At 43.5% G+C, this 22,336-nt stretch overlaps 1 protein-coding gene across 2 annotated transcripts in view; it reads left to right on the top strand.

The window, feature by feature from the left end:
* The window catches only part of RAD18 (RAD18 E3 ubiquitin protein ligase), a 418,996-nt gene that overhangs the window by 99,268 nt on the left and 297,392 nt on the right, over positions 1 to 22,336 (top strand). For both annotated transcript variants that reach the window (XM_073591734.1, XM_073591735.1), the window contains one exon: positions 1,346 to 1,445. In XM_073591734.1, the coding sequence (XP_073447835.1) occupies positions 1,346 to 1,445 (100 nt within the window). The remainder of the gene's footprint in view (positions 1 to 1,345; positions 1,446 to 22,336) is intronic.

Raw genomic sequence — 22,336 nt, 5'->3', positions numbered from 1 at the left:
GTTTATATTCTGTAAAATTTGCAATATGGCAACCTCCAGGGCCCCTCCCCACAAAAAAAAAAGAAAAAAATTTCCTTCTTATGTGATTGATTGGCTCAAATATTTTTAACCTGAAGTCTACACGAACATACAAGTCAGATTTTAGGCATCTCCTGTATTAGGAATTTCAGTTTTGGTGAGATTTTCTGAGTTTTTATACTTCTACAGGGATGCAGACCCTGCGATGTTCAACATTAGGGCACTGAGAGTGCACCAGGTTATTATAATGAACCAGACCCTCCCTTTCAGAAATGGTCTGTAAAGGACATGGTGAAACGGCTATTCCTTCAGAACACAAAAAAAAAAGAAAGAAATTAACTACAAGGGTGTTAAAATCCCTGCAATTTACATTAAACACCCAGAGTGCAGATATATATCTATATATATATATATATATATCTATCTATCTATATATATCTATCTCTATATATAGAGATAGATATATATATATAGAGAGAGAGAGAGAGAGAGAGAGAGAGAGAGAGATAGAGAGAGATATATATTTCTCCCTCTCCCCGGGCACTGGATGTCTGCCGACACCCGCCGATCGTTGGGCAGTGACACAGAACGAATGTAAGCAGGGTAAAGCTCTGTTCTAATGGTAGGGGGGGGATGGATTTTGTGTCCCTGCAAAGGGGAATAAAATCAATCACTTCCCTTAGTAAAGGCACCTAACATAATACACACAAACACTGGCTAGGCACATGGTTAAACCTTTGATAGCCCTAGATGTTTAATCCCCTCCCAGCCAGTGTCATTAGTACAGTGACAGTGCATATTTTTAGCACTGATCACTGTATTAGTGTCACTGGTTCCCACAAAGTGTCAGTTTGTGTCCGACTGTCCGCCGCAATATCGCAGTCCCGCTATAAGTTGCTGATCGCCACCATTACTAGTATAAAAAAAGAAATAAATCTATCCCATAGTTTGTAGACGCTATAACTTTTGCACATATATGCTTATTGGGATTTTCTTACGAAAAAATAAAAACCGAAGAAGTGATCAAATACCACCAAAAGAAAGCTCTGTTTATGGGGAAAAAAAGACATAAATGTTATTTATGTACAGCGTCTTATGACCGCACAATTGTCAGTTAAAGTAACGCAGTGCCATAAAAAATGGCCTGGTCATGAAAGGGGGGGGGTAAATCTTCTGGGAGTAGAGTGGTTAAAGTGACATTAAACCTTCTTTTTTTTTTTAAAACACTTCCTGTTATTTCCTGTTATGTTTTTAGGCAAGTTGTCTATTATTGTGACATTCAACACCTTTTGTTCTGTTTTGACTCGACGTGTCTCTTGTTTTCCAGTGGAGTGCCCGGTATGTGATGTTGGCATTCCGGAACAATATATTAACAAGCATTTGGACAGCTGCCTGACCAGAGATGAGAAAAGAGAGAGTCTGCGCAGGTAAGGCATCAATTCATCAATCATCTGTCTCCAATGAATACATGTGTGATCGTGTTTGAAAGCTCCCCCAAACATCCCTAATGTCTAAACCTGCCTTTCCTAAAATTTTTAACATGGAAAAACCCTTAAAATAACTTTTCAGGTCTTGTAGAACCATTCCCAAAAGTTGCTATATCAACCGCAATATACAGGGATATGTAATGTAATACTGACACATAATCACACACATAGGTTGGACTTGATGGACTTGTGTCTTTTTTCAACCTCACCTACTATGTAACTATGTAACAACTAATTAGTGTGGTGTACTTTAGTGTGGTGGTCAGTGAGAAGAATGTTCCTTACATTGGTGATCAGTGAGAAGAATGTTCCTTACATTGGTGATCAGTGAGAAGAATGTTCCTTACATTGGTGATCAGTGAGAAGAATGTCCCTTACATTGGTGATCAGTGAGAAGAATGTCCCTTACATTGGTGGTCAGTGAGAAGAATGTTCCTTACATTGGTGATCAGTGAGAAGAATGCTCCTTACATTGGTGATCAGTGGGAAGAATGTTCCTTACATTGGTGATCAGTGAGAAGAATGTTCCTTACATTGGTGATCAGTGAGAAGAATGTTCCTTACATTGGTGATCAGTGGGAAGAATGTTCCTTACATTGGTGATCAGTGAGAAGAATGCTCCTTACATTGGTGATCAGTGAGAAGAATGTTCCTTACATTGGTGATCAGTGAGAAGAATGTTCCTTACATTGGTGATCAGTGAGAAGAATGTTCCTTACATTGGTGATCAGTGAGAAGAATGCTCCTTACATTGGTGATCAGTGAGAAGAATGCTCCTTACATTGGTGATCAGTGAGAAGAATGCTCCTTACATTGGTGATCAGTGAGAAGAATGCTCCTTACATTGGTGATCAGTGAGAAGAATGTTCCTTACATTGGTGGTCAGTGGGAAGAATGTCCCTTACATTGGTGATCAGTGAGAAGAATGTTCCTTACATTGGTGGTCAGTGAGAAGAATGTTCCTTACATTGGTGATCAGTGAGACGAATGTTCCTTACATTGGTGATCAGTGGGAAGAATGTTCCTTTTCATTGGTGATCAGTGGGAAGAATGTTCTTTACATTGGTGGTCAGTGGGAAGAATGTTCCTTACATTGGTGATCAGTGAGAAGAATGTTCCTTACATTGGTGATCAGTGGGAAGAATGTTCCTTACATTGGTGGTCAGTGAGAAGAATGTTCCTTACATTGGTGATCAGTGAGAAGAATGTTCCTTACATTGGTGATCAGTGAGAAGAATGTTCCTTTTCATTGGTGATCAGTGGGAAGAATGTTCCTTACATTGGTGATCAGTGAGAAGAATGTTCCTTACATTGGTGATCAGTGAGAAGAATGTTCCTTACATTGGTGATCAGTGAGAAGAATGTTCCTTACATTGGTAGTCAGTGAGAAGAATGTTCCTTACATTGGTGATCTGTGGGAAGAATGTTCCTTACATTGGTGATCAGTGAGAAGAATGTTCCTTACATTGGTGATCAGTGAGAAGAATGTTCCTTACATTGGTGATCAGTGAGAAGAATGTTCCTTACATTGGTGATCAGTGGGAAGAATGTTCCTTACATTGGTAGTCAGTGAGAAGAATGTTCCTTACATTGGTGATCAGTGAGAAGAATGTTCCTTACATTGGTGATCAGTGAGAAGAATGTTCCTTACATTGGTGATCAGTAGGAAGAATGTTCCTTACATTGGTGATCAGTGAGAAGAATGCTCCTTACATTGGTGATCAGTGGGAAGAATGTTCCTTACATTGGTAGTTAGTTTAGCGAAAAACTGAGAAAATAAGGACTGGACTCCAGATAAGTTATTGAAGAAAATATAAAGGTGAACTTGGTGTGTAAAAGTGACATTACCACCTGGAAGCACTTATCTTCATAATAAACATCTTCCTCCATAACTGTCAGGATAGTATTTATATTCCCTTCTGTGTTTTCTTTGAAGCTTCAGTATCTGGTGTCTCTATACTTTATGGCTGGACTGTCATTACTAAGCCCCTGTAGGCTCAGCCATGACCTGTACATCCAAAGGTAACTCTGGGAATATTTTGTAAAATTCCATTGGCTTTGATCGAAGTGAACAGTAAATTATAATGATTTAGGCTGAGTCTATATGGCCGTGGATGAAGACGAAGGGGAGTTTTTATGGTTGAGCCGTACGGTGAATACTTTCCCACTTGAGAAGCAGGCAGGACAGTGGCCAGCCGAATCATCAATGGGTTAGCAGGAAGCAATAAAAGTATGCAAATAGTGACTTCAACTCTAGGGCGAGCCATACGTTATGCAATTTTCTTTCCTTCAACCATGGATTGAAGGAAAGAAAATCGCTTTGATTGAATCTGGGCTTTATACATTTTTGCTTTTGGAGCTTTCCTTCTTGCACACCGAGTCCCTGATGAAGAAAAGTGCCGAGGTTTGGCCACCACTCCATGGAAAACTTCCTAAGGAGAATCATTCCCGCTATACTGCTTATGTGCTGACTAAAAACATTTGCTGCGTTCAGAGATCCAGCATCCATCGTTTTTACTGCTGAGATTAAAATAAAAAAAATTGTTGGTGTTTATAAATGGAGGACCTGCACTTCGGTAGCACACAGTGATGGTTTAATCAGCAGTCCCGGTCCCGGTGGAGCCTACAGTCTGATTTCCACTGGCTCCGGATCCAGGCAGTGTGCAGATTAGAGGAAATGTAATCTGAATGAGCAATGCGATTCTATTTTCTGTCCTCATCGCTCTGACAACCCCAGTGGGCCCTTTTTATGGAAACGAATGCAAAGCAAAGTGGAAGTGCTGAGTATATCAAGAAGATTCTAACTGGTAAAGAGGCCTTGTACTGTGGTAGCCATGCCAAAAAAGAGGGAGAGGGAAAAGGAATAGTCACCGATATTGCCTGCAGGCTCCCTGCAGTTAATCTTTTCTCCGTTATGGACCTTCCATGTCTTGTTCTGTGTTGTTCTCTCCGTGGTAGAGGGGCATTTTTTTTTTTCAAGCCCGTGGTGTGTGAAACACACTTGAACACCCGGTGCAAAAGAAAAAGTGCACACCCAAAAGTGAGAACACAGAAAAGTTCACAGGATGTACACATGGTCCTCCTCTGAAGAGGAAGGACTCTTACCCTGATCCCCCGGGGCGCAAGGTACCTGACAGGGACTGAGGTACTCACTGGCCCACCTACACGAAAACCAGGCAGACCCCATTCTCTGGGAGGTCTGCCGAAACAGATGAGCCCCAAGTACTAGGTGGGGCTCCTCTGAAGGGAGACCCCATGAGAGAGAGCGAACCAGACCAGAAGATCATGTTCCAAGACTTTCAGGGTCCTTGGACCTAAACCCTACTAATCGGAGTGAGTAAAGTGCACAGTGCAAGTGACAACACACACAAATAAAAGTGGGGAAAGGGAAGTGGAGAAGTGCCTAGTGTCATAGTGCAATACCATGGCAGGCCTTCTGGCCAGGAATCAAAAATTCCTTTGGTCCCAGCCTAAAGGCATTGCTTTGTTTCCTCATAATCAAGCTGCTTCCCTGAGGATCTGATGAAGGAATATGCAAGGAGAGGTAGAAGAAGCTTTCAGGGCTGGGCTTAGCCTTTCCTTCTCTGAGCTGGCCGCTCAGCTGTCGGCTAATTGCCAGTTCCTATCTCTCTACAGTTACTCAGCTGTTGATGATATCCTGCTCGTCAGTCCTGCCTACTTAAGCTATCCAGTCCAGAGGATCTCTGCCTTTGCCTTGGTCAACATCTCCTGCGATCCGGTTCAAGACTTGCTTTGCTGGCATCCCTTCTGGCTCCAGATCCTGCTTGCTGTTCCACTACATTGATCCCTGACTTCTGGCTTGGCTGACTATCGGTTCCGGTTACTGAACTTTAGCTATGTTTTGACTACGTTTGTTCTTTTTACTTTTAATACTAAGCAAGTGTGATTTAAGTGTACTTCTGTCCTGGCCTGAGTTCATAGATTCTGACAGAAGCACAGATTTACTGCAATACTGCACTAAAAAATGAATTCCTCCCTCTGCTGCTCTAAAGTAGCTCTGTGACCGAAAAATATAAACCTGCCCCTGACCACTTTTTCATTGTGCGTCGGTTTACAGTGATATTCTGTTTCATATTCGGTGCAGACCTTTGGAAATTTGTTTCAACTTACTGCACAGGATTGCAGGGGACACCAATATACAGAAAACTTTTGCTTATATTTAATTAAAACGAAAGGTGTCCTAACTCCCGGAACCACCCCCCTCCTTTTCTTTCCTGCCCTCTTTCTTCTCCTTTGTATATATACTGGGTGCTTTCATGGCACTAGTTGGCTGCTCACTAATCATCGAGCTATGGCCGGTGTGGGCCAAGTAAATGCCACTGACCAGTCTTCCTTTCTCTTTTCCTAAATCTTAGCCCCTGTTCACACTGATTGAAATCATGCAACTTCACCTAAAATCGCACGATTTCAAAGCCGCATGTCAGTGCAATTTGGCTGACATCTGTATCACTTCATGCACAAATGTTTATGCGAGTCGCACCTAAAATCGGCAAAAAAATAGTTCCATTGAACGGTTCCATTGCCGACAATAGGGTGCGACTTGTCATGCAATTTGAACAGGGGCTTACTCTGATGTTGGCATTGAAGGTCAACTGAATGATGCAACTCCAAATGTTATTTCTCTCTTGGGATTCAACATTTAGAGACGGGTCACACTGATACGATTTTGATCTGACTTTCAGTGCAATTATTTAGTGCTATTTGGATGCCTCTTTTATGTAACTTTGATAAGATTTGTATATTTTATAAGGGCAAAATCACGCTGGAATCGCACCCAAGTAGTCCAAGGACCTTTTCCAACATGGAGGTTGGGGGGAGGGGAGGCTTATTGATGGAGGTGGGAGGGGAGGCTTATTGATGGATGTGGGGGGGGGTAGGCTTATTGATGGATGTGGGGGGGAGGCTTATTGATGGATGTGGGGGGGAGGCTTATTGATGGATGTGGGGGGGGGGAGGCTTATTGATGGATGTGGGGGGGAGGGGAGGCTTATTAATGGAGGTGGGGGGGAAGGCTTATTGATGGAGGTGAGGGGAGGAGGCTCATTGATGAAGGCGGGGAGGGAAGGCTCATTGATGGAGGTGGGGGGGGGCTCATTGATGGCACGGGGGGGGGCGAAGGCTGGCCCATGTTGTCCAATCCAATAGAAGAGCTACTGGAGCTCAAATTGCTGAAAAAAATGAATGCTGGTTCTGATAGAAAGGTATCAAAATGCACAGAGCATCGCAGTTTGTTATGTATGGGGCTGCGTAGCCGCAGACCGGTCAGGGTGCCCATGCTGACCCGTGTCCACAGCCAAAAGACGCCTACAATGGTCACATGAGCATCAGAAATAGACCACGGAGCAATGGAAGTATGTGGCCTGATCTGATGAATCAGAGTTTCTCTCTTACATCATGTGGATGACTAGATGTGCCAGTGTCACTTACCTAGGGAAGAGATGACACCAGGATGCAGTATGGGAAGAAGGCAAGCTGGCGGAGGCAGTGTGATTCTTTGGACAATGTTCTGCTGGGAATCTTTGGGTCGTGCCATTCATGTGAATGATACTTTGGGGTCCATGCCTCGATGGGTCAGGGCTGTTTTGGTAGGACGTACTCAATATTAGGTCAGTGGTCATAGTGTATTGGTTGATTGGTGTATATAAGAACAGCCAGTGGCTTAAAACGTTTGTTAACCTAAAAAAAAAAAGAAAAAAATGGATCCCTTTTCCAGCATGTTATATAGCACAGTGCTTGTGCTGTGTAATTTGTCCCCCTGTATCACATGAAATGCCTGGCTGATCCTGCCTGTCTATGCCCTCCCCTCTGTAAACTGACCACGGTATATCATGGCTGCTGAACCCTGACACCGTGGTCAGTTTACATGCTTCTGTCATCCGCTGTCTCTCCTGTCCTCCTCTCCCTGCTTGTCAGCTAGTGACAGTGCCTCTCGCTAGACAGTGCACCTCATTTCAGAGCGGCGCTCACGTGACCGGCTGGCTCTCTCCTCTTCCCCTTCTGACTGATGTCAGCAGGGGTATCTTGGCCCCGCACACTGCAGCTGTCAGACAGGGAGAGGAGAGAGCCGGCCGGTCATGTGAGTGCAGAGTGGCGCTCTGAAATGAGATATATACTGCATTTGTTTTTATAAATCACACACACACAGGGACACAGGATTAGGAGACAACGTGGATAGTATAAAGATGTTAGTGGCTTAACAACCACTTTAAGTACACTGCAGTCAAGACTAACCATGAACCCTTAAGATGCATTTAAGGCAGGGGTCTCAAACTGGCGGCCCTCCAGCTGTTGCCAAACTACAAGTCCCATGAGGCATTGCAGGGCTGACCGTTAGAAGCATGACATCCACAGGCAGAGGCATGATGGGACTTGTAGATTCGCAACAGCTGGAGGGCCGCCAGTTTGAGACCCCCTGCTTTAAGGAGTCTAGCTTACTTGCTCATTTTTTCATGCAGGCATTGCTGTAGGGCACCCATTCATCGGTCAGAAGAAGCTGGCGCAATGCCTGGTTGTGTTTCCAAAGAACAAGTACCGGATAATCTCACTTTCTATAATACTGACTTGGGGGGGAGGGGGAATTCCCTATGAAGTTTGTAGCACCTGACATTGGCATGACTACTGGCACTCTTGCAGGGGCTGGGTAGTTGCCAGCTTTACCCATTTTTCTAGTCTTTGTAGCAGGACAGCTGGTGGGTGAAAGTCTTTTATAACTGCTATGAGGATCTGCTTGTCCTCATGTCACCAACTGGGTGTTGTTTAGCTGGTTTGTGCTGCACGGGGATGCGAAGTTGTTTTCATTTAGCAGGCGTTGCGGCTCCTGTGAGCCAGGTGACCTTGGCTCTGCCATTGTTGTTCATTCCATCCTGTAATATTTCGGTTGGATAACGGATTGTAATCACAAGGATCAAGGGAATGTTTCAATAGCTCGTTTTAGCATCAATTTATTTTTCTGTTGTTCATTGAATGTACAACCTTTTTTTAAGGTTATTCGGTTTTCTTTTCATTCCTCCATGGAGTGACCTAAAATGTATCTAAACTCTACAACAAACAAATAATATATTGCAGATTACCAGTCCTTTTGTGGTGGCTGCACTGTTTTTTTTTTTTTTTCTTTTTGCAGACTCATTCCTCCTTTTATTTCCACCCGTAGATCCTGCCAATAACACACTTCCTGCCCTAGGGTGACAACACATACTTGTTATACTTCTACCTCCCAACTGTCCCTCGTTTTCAACCAAGTCCCTCGGTCCTTCTTTCCTCCTCAGTTGTCCCTCTTTGTGGTCTGATGTACTCATATCTATAAAAATGTACTAATCAAGTGTTGCTCTGCACTAAACCTTCATCCTGTCTTCTAAAATATTAAAGCTTCAGTTTTTCTTTTTTGTTATACTGACCTGCTCTGTGCATTCGTTTCCTGCTCTTCTTGGGTCACCAACCGAGGCTCCTGGCACCTCCTCTTCGGCAAGTGCCTCCATGGAAAGTCGCTTTCTATGGGGGCACTTGTGCCGACTTGATCCCAAGCTGTGTGTACAGTGCCTTGCAAAAGTATTCATACCCCTTGACATCTTCTACATTTTGTCATCTTACAACCAAAAAACGTAAATGTATTTTATTGTGATTGTATGTGATAGACCAACACAAAGTGGAACATAATTGTGAAGTGGAAGGAAAATAAATGGTTTTTAAATTTTTTCACAAATATATGAAAAGTGTGGCGTGCATTTGTATTCAGCCCCCTTTACTCTGATACCCCTAACTAAAATCTAGAGGAACAAATTGCCTTCAGAAATCACCTAATTAGTAAACGGAGTCCAGTTCAGTATAAATACAGCTGTTCTGTGAAGCCCTCAGAGGTTTGTTAGAGAGCCTTAGTGAACAAACAGCATCACGAAGGCCAAGGAACACACCAGACAGGTCAGGGATAAAGTTGTGGAGAAGTATAAAGCAGAGTTAGGTTATAAAAAAACATTTCCCAAGCTTTGAACATCTCACGAAGCTCTGTTCAATCCATCATCTGAAAATGGAAAGAGTACTTGTATGGCACAACTACAAACCTACCAAGACATGGCCGTCCACGTAAACTGACAGGCCGGGCAAGGAGAGCATTCATCAGAGAAGAGCCAAGAGGTCCATGGTAACTCTGGAGGAGCTGCAGAGATCCACAGCTCAGGTGGGAGAATCTGTCCACAGGACAACTATTAGTCGTGTTCTCCACAAATCTGACCTTTATGGAAGAGTGACAAGAAGAAAGACATTGGTGAAAGAAAGCCATAAGAAGTCCTGTTTGCAGTTTGCGAGAAGCCATGTGGAGGACACAGCAAACATGTGGAAGAAGGTGCTCTGGTCAGATGAGACCAAAATTGAACTTTTTTTGGCCTAAAAGCAAAACGTTATGTGTGGCGGAAAAGTAACACTGCACATCATGCTGAACACACCATCCCCACTGTGAAACATGGTGGTGGCAGCATCATGTTGTGGGGATGCTTTTCTTCAGCAGGGACAGGGAAGCTGGTCAGAGTTGGTGGGAAGATGAATGAAGACAAATACAGGGAAATCTTAGAAGAAAACCTGCAGGGGCTGGGCTGGGATCCTGCCACACAGAAGTTTCTTTTTTACTTTAATACATACAGTGCATTATGGTAAAAAAAAACCCTTAAGGCTTTGCAACCACCTTAATTATCTTGTTTTCATGTGTTTTTTTTATTCTTTAAAAAGCAGTGGTAGAGAAAGGGAAAAAACTATTCTGGATAGTATAACCAGTCATTTTTGGCATACACCTTAATAGACTGCATAAATAAGGGTGTGGCAATGGTGTGTCCATTGCCTAAATACAATGTGCTGGAAGGTGTCCTTATCTAAGATATTTGGTAGGTATGCCATACTCTATAGTGGAGCGGCGTTGTCAACTGTGAATGGATTACAGAACTCCTCCCCCCCTCCTCCCCTTTATAGAGGGTGGGGTGTCTTGTGAACTGGGCAGTGCTGATGACAATGTTTGAGATTTCAATGCAGTGTTGTCAGCTCACTAAAGTAACAAGCTCCCTAGACTTCTGTTAGAATTGGCTTTTTAAAAAAAAAATGTTTACATTTACTGAATGGATGTAGCAAAACAAACAATTTAACAAAAATGATTTGCAACTTTAAATCCAGGCATGGGTATTTTATGTATAGCTACATTGGCCCATCTTCTTCAAAATTCTACAAGCAATACCCCATAATGACAACGTGAACGAAGTTCGTTTGAAATCTTCTTTCCAAATTTATTAAAAGTAAAAAAGGAAAAAAATCCCATGTACATAAGTATTCACAGCCTTTGCTCAATACTTTGGTGAAGCACCTTTGCCACCAATTACAGCCTCAAGTCTTTTTGGAGTATGATGCTACAATTTGGCACACCTATTTTTGGGCAGTTTCTCCCATTCTTCTTTGCAGGACCTCTCAAGCTCCATCAGGTTGGATTGGGAGCGTCGGTACACAGTCCTTTTCAGATCTCTCCAGAGATGTTTAATCGGGTTGAAGTCTGGGCTCTGGCTGGGCAACTCAAGGACATTCACAGAGTTGTCCCATAGCCACTCCTTTGTTGTCTTGGCTGTGTACTTAGGGTTGTTGTCCTGTTAGAAGATGAACCTTCTCCACAGTCTGAGGTCCAGAGCGCTCTGGAGCAGGTGTTTGAGGATGTCTCTGTACATTGCCGCATTCATCTTTCCCTCGATCCTGACTAGTCTCCCAGTTCCTGCCACTGAAAAACAATCCAACAGCATGATGCTGCCACCGCCATGCTTCACTGTGCTTATGATATTGGTCAGGTGATAAGCGGTGCCTGGTTTCCTCCAGACATGACGCTTGTCATTTAGGCCAAGGAGTTAAGTTTGTTTCATCAGACCAAATCATTTTGTTTTTCATGGTCAGAGTCCTTCAGGTGCCTATTGGCAAACTCCAGGTGGGCTGTCATGTGCCTTTTACTGAGGAGTAGAGCCACTCTACTATACAGGTCTGATTGGTAAAGTGCTGCAGAGATTGTTGTTCTTCTGGAAGGTTCTCCTCTCTCCACAGAGAAATGCTGAAGCTCTGTCAGAGTGACCATCGGGTTCTTGGTCACCTCCCTGACTAAGGCCCTTCTCCCCCGATTGCTCAGTATGGCCGGGCGGCCTGCTCTAGGAAGAGTCCTGGTGGTTTCAAACTTCTTTTATTTACAGATGATGGAGGCCACTGTGGACATTGGGACCCTCAATGCTGTAGAAATTTTTCTGTACCCTTCCCCAGATCTGTGCCTCTATACAATCCTGTCTCGGAGGTCTACAGACAATTTCTTGGACTTTATGGCTTAGTTTGTGCTCTGGCATGCACTGTTAATTGTGGGACCCCTTATATAGACAGGTGTGCCTTTCCAAATCCTGTCCAATCAACTGAATGTACCACAGGTGGACTCCAATCAATATGTAGAAATATCTCAAGGATGATCAGTGGAAACAGGAGGCACCTGAGCTCCATTTTGAGTGTCCTGGAAAAGGCTGTGATCTTTACGCACATCAGAGATCTCACACGGGGCAGAAGCCATATTCCTGTCCTGAGTGCGGGAAATTTTTTTCACGGAAGTCCATTCTTTATATGTACATGGGATTTTTTTTTTTTTTATAAATTTGCAAAGATTTCAAACAAACTTCTTTCAGGTAGTCATCATGGGGTATTGTTTGTAGAATTATTAGGAAATTATTGAATTGAATCCATTTTGGAATAAGGCTGCAAAATAATAAAATGTGGAAAAAGTGAAGCGTTGTGAATACTTTCCGGATACAGTGTGTGTGTGTATGTGTGTATATATAATATACAGTGGGGATGGAAAGTATTCAGACCCCCTTAAATTTTTCACTCTTTGTTATATTGCAGCTATTTGCTAAAATCATTTAAGTTCTTTTTTAACTCATTAATGTACACACGGCACCCCATATTGACAGAAAAACACAGAATTGTTGACATTTTTGCAGATTTATTAAAAAAGAAAAACTGAAATATCACATGGTCCTAAGTATTCAGACCCTTTGCTGTGACACTCATATATTTAACTCGGGTGCTGTCCATTTATTCTGATCATCCTTGAGATGGTTCTACACCTTCATTTGAGTCCAGCTGTGTTTGATTATACTGATTGGACTTGATTAGGAAAGCCACACACCTGTCTATATAAGACCTTACAGCTCACAGTGCATGTCAGAGCAAATGAGAATCATGAGGTCAAAGGAACTGCCTGAAGAGCTCAGAGACAGAATTGTGGCAAGGTACAGATCTGGCCAAGGTTACAAAAAATTTCTGCTGCACTTAAGGTTCCTAAGAGCACAGTGGCCTCCATAATCCTTAAATGGAAGACATTGGGGATGACCCTTCCCAGAACCCTTCCCAGAGCTGGCCGTCTGGCCAAACTGAGCTATCGGGGGAGAAGAGTCTTGGTGGGAGAGGTAAAGAAGAACCAAAAGATCACTGTGGCTGAGCTCTAGAGATGCAGTCAGGAGATAGGAGAAAGTTGTAGAAAGTCAACCATCACTGCAGCCTTCCACCAGTCGGGGGTTTATGGCAGAGTGGCCCGACGGAAGCCTCTCCTCAGTGCAAGACACATGAAAGCCTGCATGGAGTTTGCTAAAAAACACCTGAAGGACTCCAAGATGGTGAGAAATAAGATTCTCTAGTCTGATGAGACCAAGATAGAACTTTTTGGCTTTAATTCTAAGCGGTATGTGTGGAGAAAACCAGGCACTGCTCATCACCTGTCCAATACAGTCCCAACAGTGAAGCATGGTGGTGGCAGCATCATGCTGTGGAGGTGTTTTTCAGCTGCAGGCACAGGATGACTGGTTGCAATCGAGGGAAAGATGAATGCGGCCAGGTACAGGGATATCCTGGATGAAAACCTTCTCCAGAATGCTCAGGACCTCAGACTGGGCCGAAGGTTTACCTTCCAACAAGACAATGACCCTAAGCACACAGCTAAAATAACGAAGGAGTGGCTTCACAACAACTCCGTGACTGTTCTTGAATGGCCCAGCCAGAGCCCTGACTTAAACCCAATTGAGCATCTCTGGAGAGACCTAAAAATGGCCGTCCACCAATATTTGCCATCCAACCTGACAGAACTGGAGAGGATCTGCAAGGAGGAATGGCAGAGGATCCCCAAATCCAGGTGTGAAAAACTTGTTGCATCTTTCCCAAAAAGACTCATGGCTGTATTAGATCAAAAGGGGGCTTCTGCTAAATACTGAGCAAAGGGTCTGAATACTTAGGACCATGTGATATTTCAGTTTTTCTTTTTTAATAAATCTGCAAAAATGTCAACAATTCTGTGTCTTTCTGTCAATATGGGGTGCTGTGTGTACATTAATGAGGAAAAAAAAGAACTTAAATGATTTTTAGCACATGGCTGCAATATAACAAAGAGTGAAAAATTTAAGGGGGTCTGAATACTTTCCGTCCCCACTGTATATTCACATCTATATATGTGGCCGACTTTGCAGCGCCGCACCGATTCCTGCAAGTAGTTCCTGCACTACTTTTAGCGACTTGGGGGCGATTTGAATAGACATCTGTGCATGAACCTGCACAGATGTCTGTCAAATCGCCCCCGAAGTCGGACTGAAATGCCAGTTTGAAATTGTGCAAGTTCAGCTGAACTCGCACAATTTCAAACCAGCACTCGGTGTGAACGTGGGCTCTGGTTGAGAAGTCAAGGTACGGCATGTAGCCCAGGACCTCAACAGGGATTTCTTTGAAGTGGTATTGAATTTTTTTTTTTGCCATTTTATTAAAATTGACAGATTCACTTTAAGATCCACATACAGTACATAGCAAGGATTTATCTTCTCTTACTACATGTCCTTCCATTCCTTGGAAGGGTGCTTTTAATTTCACAGAGCTGCGCATGCCAGGCTCAGCAGAATGCTATCATTCGATTCATTGTGCACTGTGTTCTGTTTCTCTGGAAGCGGAGGCAGTTCTTCTAATCATGTTTTATATCGCTTTTGAGCTGAATCATGGAGTACATAAATAGACTTTACAAAACTTCAGCTATACTGCAGGAATAGACACAGCCATCTGCCTCCTCGGGAGATTGTTCAGCCTCTGTCAGATCTTCTTCAAGGCTTTCCACTTGTCTTGTCCTCATCTAGCGCTTTCTGTTACTCCTGCCAATCAGGGCTTATGGCAGCTTAAGATGCCTAGACGATCCCTATTTCGTTTACTTTAAATTAAATAGTATTCTTTTTTTACTTTGTTTTCTGGTGGGGGGGAAGCCTTGCACTTTACCTTACTTTAGAGGGAAACTCTAGATTCTTTCTTGTCTATTGAAGGACACAGGAAGTCTTTATCCTTCTGGTTATACTGGAACATTGGCAAACAACAATATTGTAGGCCAGTCCAGGACAATCCTCCCACTACCAGCGTACCTGTTTTTTGCTAGTTTATTAGTAGAATGGGTATCTCTTCTGCCGTGAAAAGCACTTAAGTTATTTTTGCTTGCACCTTTTTCTTTGATTCTTTCTCAAGACTGTTCTCTACATTGCTGCTTGAGCTTAGTCTCTTAAATTGCAGCTCAATGACAGGGTTGTCTTCAGCCCGGCTTCTAAAGTACCATGCCTGGACCCCGCTGGACTGGGCTGAATGTGCTTTCCAGACTCTGTTTTGGTAAAAGTTAGCTGGGGAGCACTTTCCAGGTCCCCCGGACATTGGCGATGCTCTCTCTGAAGACTTGGTGAGTAGGACAGTTGGCCACTGCACGTGTCCTGCCTGCGGGCACACCTATTGACCGTGCTGACCTCTGCAGCCTGGAATCGTGTTCTCCTCTGTTCTTTAGAATCTGTTCCATCCTTGTATCCTCTCCTCTTTGGGCTGAAATTTTTAACCATAGTCATGCAAGATTTTATGACCCATATCACCCAGTTACTTTGATCACAGAGGCCACAAGCATGCTTCTGCTCCCTCTCCTGCAGATTTTTAGGTCTGATTTGCCCATGGCCTTGGCAACTTAAGCGTGATCGGCTGCAGAGACTGTCTGATTCTGAGTCCTTGAAGGATGAGCTCATTACCCCTTTCTAGTCGCAGTCTTCTGCTTTTACTCTGAATTGGAAGGATACTGCTTTTGCTCTTATTGATGCAGTGCATACCACTAGGAGAAAGTAGGGGATCAGCCTGTTGCTTCATCAGTGCTCAGTGTTTAAAACTCCCTCTAAACATGTATTAGCCTTATACAGTATACCTTTAGTAAGGATTTTGCACAGGAGTGGTTTATTCCTTCTGGGGGTCTGTTGGTATCTGGCCTTGATGAGGGGGCTTACTATTCCGGTAGAGGTTGCGTGGTCTTTAAGGACCCAACTGATAAGTGGTTAGAAGCTCTTTCTAGAGCTCTGTTCTTGTTGGTGGGTCTTGTGCTTTTTTTTCATGGCTTTGACCTTGCCTGGCTTCAAACCATGTCTGATTGGTTAAAGTTCCTTAAAAGTATTTATACAACGGCACAAAAAAGATGGCTATAAAATGTTAAACATCAGCTGTGATGGTTTGCTAGTTTTTCTTGCTTTTCTCTCTTGTGCCTCATGTCAGTGCATATGCATAGGGCAGTTTGGCTAAAGAGCTGGACTTGTGAAAAAATTGTTTGATCCACATGGCCTTCAAAGGATAAAGTCTCGTTGGACCAACTCTTGACAACATTATGCTGTTGGTGGCAAGAGCACCCATCTTATTCAGAGAAAGAAACCAACTGCAAAGTCTTCTACCTCTCGTCTATTTCTCTATTACGGTCACCTCCAGGTTGAAACACTCCAAGTCTGGCTACCCGCCAACCCACAAGCCTTGGCACTTAGTCTGCCAAACCCTGATGCAGCCCGTAGATTGCTTAGACTGCGTTTTTTTTTTTTTTTACTTCCACAACACGTGGAAGGAAAGAAAAACGCTCAATTCCCCCATCAACACAGTCAGCGTTGATGGGGTAATGCCCCCCGCAGCGCTATAGCTGCTGGCAGTAATCGATCTAAGAAAAATCCAATAGGCTGGTTGCACCCAAGTCAAGTGATGGATTGACTTGGGTACAATCAGCCTGCCTATACATGGATCTAAATTCGGCCGGTCTCTGCTTTGACCAAGAGTCTTCAAACTATGGCCCTCCAGTTGTTCAAGAACTACAATTCCCCTCATGCCTAGCCATGTATGTGAATGTCAGAGTTTTACAATGCCTCATGGGATGTGTAGTTCCGCCACAGATGGAGGGCCTGTAGTTTGAGGATCCCTGGCTTAGACAGTCTTTCCTCTGCATAAAGCTACGCTCCCACCTTCACGTTCACCTTTGCAGGTGCTTGGTCAGTGTGCATCTCAGACACTTGGGTGCAGGATGTGGTATCCTAAAGCTGCAAACAAGTTTTGCTGAAATTTTTCTCTGCTGCCAGGTAACACATACAGGTCTTGTCCCTTCCCCAGCCTATGACTGGAGGGGATGCCTATGACTATAGGAGATTGCAACAAGTCCAATTCAGCTAAACTGAGTGGCAATGCCAAGGTCATGCAACAAGCTAACTTCAATTTGACCTCAAGCTTTGTGCAGACTTATGGGTGTAGCAAGTAAACCCAATACGGAATGAGATATCTGTGAAATATTGGCTTGAAACAGAATTTTTTTTGTGCATTGTTGCGGTTAAAACAAATGTATGCTTTTTTTGGAGGCGAAGGAAAGTCACGCCTTGGTGCACATTTAAATTGGAAATGTCATATTTAATTATATACGTTTAAAAATAGCTTGTGTAGGAATTATATAGGAGACATCCATTTTAACCACTTAAAGAGGAAGTAAACCCCGATGGGTTTTACTTCCTCTTTTGCTCCCCGCAAGGCCTGCAAATTAAAAGCATAATGGGCTAGTATGCATCGCATGCTAGCCCATTATATGACACCTGCAAACGAAGCCCGCGCTGTCCCCTGTGCAGGCCGCGTCCACCTTTGCCCCTCTTTCTTCCGGGGCCGCGGACTCTGGCTCTGTGACTGGCCGGAGCCGCATGACGTCACTCCCGCACATGTGCGTGAGAGCCCTCAGTTACGGCACACTCTAGGTGGAAGAAACGGCACGGTGGTCCGTTTCTTCACAGCGCATGCGCCGATGACGACATCGGCGAACTACAAGCGAAATACTTCCTAAACAGAGCACGTTTAGGAGATATTTCCACTACCTATAGGTAAGCCTTATTCTAGCCTTACCTATAGATAAAAGTAAGGCAAAAGGGTTTACAACCGCTTTAAGGACCGGAAGGATTTGCCCCCTTAATGACCAGGCCATTTTTTGTGATACAGCACTGCGTCGCTTTAACTGACAATTGCGCGGTGGTGCGACATTGTACCCAAACTAAGTTTGTCCTTTTTTTTCCCCACAAATAGAGCTTTCTTTTGGTGGTATTTGATCACCTCTGCAGTTTATATTTTTTGCGCTATAAACAAAGACTGACAAGTGTGAAAAAACAATTTTTTACTTTTTGCTATAATAATAAAATAAATTTCTCCCAAAAATTTTTGTAAAAACAAATTTCTTCATCAGTTCAAGCCAATATGTAATCTGCTACATATTTTTTTTGGTAAAAAAATCGCAATAAACGTATATTGATTTGCGCAAAAGTTATAGTGTCTACAAAATTGGGGATATATTTATGGCAATTTTATTGTTATTTATTATTTTTTTTTAATGGCGGTGATCAGCGATTTTTAGCGGGACTACGACATTGTGGCGGACAGATTGGACACTTTTGACACTTTTTTTTTTTTTTGGACCATTGACATTTATACAGCTATCAGTGCTATAAAAGTGCACTAATTACTGTATAAATGACACTGTCAGGGAAGGGGTTAACAGTAGGGGGTGATCAAGGGGTTAAATGTGTTCCCTGGGAGGTGTTTCTAACTGGGGGGGGACGACTGACTGGGAGTAGAGAGAGATCGCTGTTCCTGATCACTAGGAACACAGACGATCACTCTACTCCACCGACAGAACGGGGATCTGTTTGTTTACAATGACAGATTCCCGTTCTGGCATTCTGTGGAGCGGCCACGTGCCGTAGGCGCGTGCGCCCACTGTTTCTATTGCAGGAAGAGATGTACACCTACGGTGATTAGCGCAATAGAGCCCACCTGCCGCAGTATGACAGCGGCTGGTCGGCAAGTGGTTAAAGCGGGGGTCCACCTATCTATCGTTTTTTTTTTTTCATGATTATCTACTCGCATGTTCTGTGTAATAAGTCCGCCTGTGTCCGATTTCGTTGTAAAGAATAACTTATAAAATTCACTGAAGGCGGTTTCCATCTTCATTGTGGGCATTTGAAGCCCACAAGCATGTATTTCCTGGATGCCGTGAATGCTGGGAGCAGAGATGTTGTGATGACGCTGTTGCACAATGCATGCTGGGAAGCCTGAGACTAGCTCCCAGGGACTGTGGGAGGTCTGGGAGAGGCTAGAAACACGCCTACTCCCATGGGAGGAAAACCAGGAAGTGCAAAGAAGATTAGAAAAAAAAAGGTAATTACGGCGATTTACATTTCTTTACACAGCATGTCAGCATCTAGGCAAGGAAGAGAATGCATAGAGATAATGTTCAAAATTTGGGTGGAACCCCGCTTTAAGGATGGAAAATAAGGTTTCCCTTTTAAATGCAGCGAAGAAATAAAAGTATATAAATATTATATATTTTCTGCAGATATTGCGACTGGGAAATATTTCTTAGCTGTTCCAGAGAAACAGATTTTACATCTTATATATGTGCGGGAATTGCTGCCTCAGTAGATCTGTACTTCTGTTTTGCTAGAATTGATAGTTCTGGTTGCACAATGCTGATAAGCTCCTGTATAATGCATGGGCCGGTAATAAAGAACCACTAATAAGAAACATATGCATTGTCTCTAATTATTGCTTACCAGGCACAGCCGCAAACCAGAGATAAAAAGTGTTAATGGCCTATTATCGATCTTGTTAGTGTTTAAATGAACGCTACAGTTGGCTTACTGCTGTTCCAGTACGCCAATTATGTTCAATGATGGCAGAGACCACTTGTAATACAGGCTGGTTTTCTGGGTAATTGTCTATATAGGAGTAACATAAACTTTAGAGTTAAAAATGTAGGTGGAGGCCATTGCTTCCTAAAAAAACAAAAAAACAAAAGGCAAAACAGATCTACACTGTAACTGAGCAACACAAACCAAAATGTTATTTTCATACTTTTTTTTTTTTTTTCTTGTTAAAATATTTAATAATGCAAAAAAAGGAAAAGGTTACATGCAGAGTATAGTAACTCTTGAAGGATAACCCCGTGGAAAAAGGGGGGTAAAACAAAGTGCCTACAAGTACATTACTTAAACTCAGGGCCGTCTTTAAGGCAGGGCAAAAGGGGCAGCTGCACTGGGCCCTGTCATTGTTGTGGGGCCCAAAGCAGCTGCCTCATACTTGCCAACTATCCTGGTTTAAATTCCCTCGTCCCTCTAGGTTTTAGTCCTGTGCTGTGTCCTGATATCTCAGTGTGAAGTGCTGCTACTAATGCTGCCCAGCTCTGCCCTATTGTTGAGTACAGATGACTTACCTGCAGACCCTGTGTTTACATGTAAATTACCTGCATTCATATGTAAATAGCTGCGGCGTTCATATGTAAATAGCTGCGGTATTCATATGTAAATAGCGGTGTCCGGCGGCATTGATATGTATCATGCCCCCCTGAGGTCATATCCACGGTAATCTCTAGCAACCAATCAACAAGCAGAAATCATGTGCTGTAACCTCTAGCAACTAATCAGTGAGCCGTAATGTGTGCTGTAACCTCTAGCAACTAATCAGTGAGCCGTAATGTGTGCTGTAACCTCTAGCAACTAATCAGTGAGCCGTAATGTGTGCTGTAACCTCTAGCAACCAGTCAGTGAGCAGTAATGAAACCCTGTAACCTCTGGCAACCAATCGCAATAGCTGCCTGATCTGATTCAGTAAACTGATTTTGAGTCCAGCTGCTATTTATTGTATGTCTCAGAGCAGGTGGAGAGCAAAACTGCATGGGGGGTGGGGGGACAAGAAAAGTTTTGCCCAGGGTCCAATCAATATTAAAGACGGCCCTGGTTAAACTGGGACGCAGCCAACAAAGGTGTGTCAGATAAAGCATCAAGAACTACGGCACTAAACTTTTAACGTCTATAGTTCTACACTGTGAGGGGAGATGTGATCAATCTGAAATGTCCAGTTGGGATATGGACGGAGAGAGGAGGAAGTAGCCCTTCACAACGGCAAAACCCGCTTGACATGTAATATAAGGTAATGAAGGTAATGATGGGTGGGTAGCGGATAACATAAGAGGCGAGTAACATAGAGTGTAGGGAAGCAACCAGGAAGGCTGAAGAAATGTAAAAAAAAAAGTAAATTTATCCACCTTTCTATCTGTTTACTAACGCTGTCAGCATAAAGATTACAAATAGTTCATGTTGATTGGGAAAGTTTACTTCCACTATCTTTTTTTTTTTTTTTTTTTTTTTTCAGGCTTCTTTCTCTTTATTTTCATCTGGTGATGTTGTAAATAATACACTTTCTGTCACTGAGTGGCTGTGCTCGCTCCTCCATTGTGTGCATGGAGGGAGCCATGGCTGCCACCCAGGATGGACTTAAAACATACCTGTCCTTGTTCATCTCCATTACATGGGGGGCTGATGGTTTTAGCTTACAAAGGAAATATGCGTTTGTTTTCTGTTCAGCTCACAGGAAGTGAAGAAGGATATTGCATTTCTGGCAAAGACCAACAGAAAGGTTATCCACTGCTCTTAAAGTGTTACTAAACCCACAGTAGTAAAATCAGTCTGCATATGCAGTAAAGCATGCTTGTTATGCTTACAGTGGAACCTTGGTTTACGAGTAACAGTTTACGAGCAACTTTTTATTTTTTTTTTTTTAAAATTCTGACTCTGTTTGCGAGTGTTGTCTTGTAGAACAAGCAGAATTCAAGCTAATGGGGTGTGCAGTACTGCATTTGGCCAGAGGTGCGGGGGTGCCGGTGACACTCGGAACAGTTCGGAGCCGTTTGGAAATACTTGGAATCACGCGGAAATACTCTGTCCCCGAGTGTTTCCGAGCCTTTCCGAGTTCAGTCGAGCTGTCCAAGTATTTCTGAGGCTCTCCGGCTCCCCCCCCACCTCTGGCCACATGCTGTATTGCATGCAATAGAAGTCAATGCGGAACAAATTATCTTTGTTTCCATTGACTTCTATGGGGAAACTTGCTTTGATATGCGAGTGCTTTGGATTACAAGCATTCTCCTGGAACGGTTCCACTGTACTTTGAAACCTACTGTAGGGTTAATCCTCCGTATTGTGTAAAAAAGGCTGTTTGGTCCTGTCTTCTCTGATCCTCCCCTTCCAATGACTCCTGATAAGTCTATGGAGTCAGGGTGCACATGCTCAGTTTGGTGTGTATCGCTAAAGAGAGGGTTTTTTTTTTTTTTTTTTCCTTGGGAGGGTGCATGTGATCAACACAGGGCCAATCAGCACTGTCCAGACAGAGGGTCAGGGGACATGCAGTCTCATGGATCAGTCAGAAAACCCTTCCTATAAGTTTTAGGCAGTGCTTGGCTGGACACTGATAGAAGTCACAAGTGAGGATGAGCTCCAGCGTGTTCACAAGCTGCACAGAGCCTGCCAGGAAATCGGCACTGCGGAGCGCTAATCACAGGCAGTGAGACATTTCCCGATCTCTGCAGCCGCACATCAGGAAAATGTCTCACTGCCTGTGATTAGCGCTGTGCAGTGCTGAGTTCCTGGCTGACTCGCCACGTGCAGCTT

Source organism: Aquarana catesbeiana, linkage group LG07, assembly GCF_042186555.1.
Source record: "Aquarana catesbeiana isolate 2022-GZ linkage group LG07, ASM4218655v1, whole genome shotgun sequence".
Lineage (NCBI taxonomy): Eukaryota > Metazoa > Chordata > Amphibia > Anura > Ranidae > Aquarana > Aquarana catesbeiana.
This window is presented reverse-complemented; position numbering and strand designations above follow the sequence as displayed.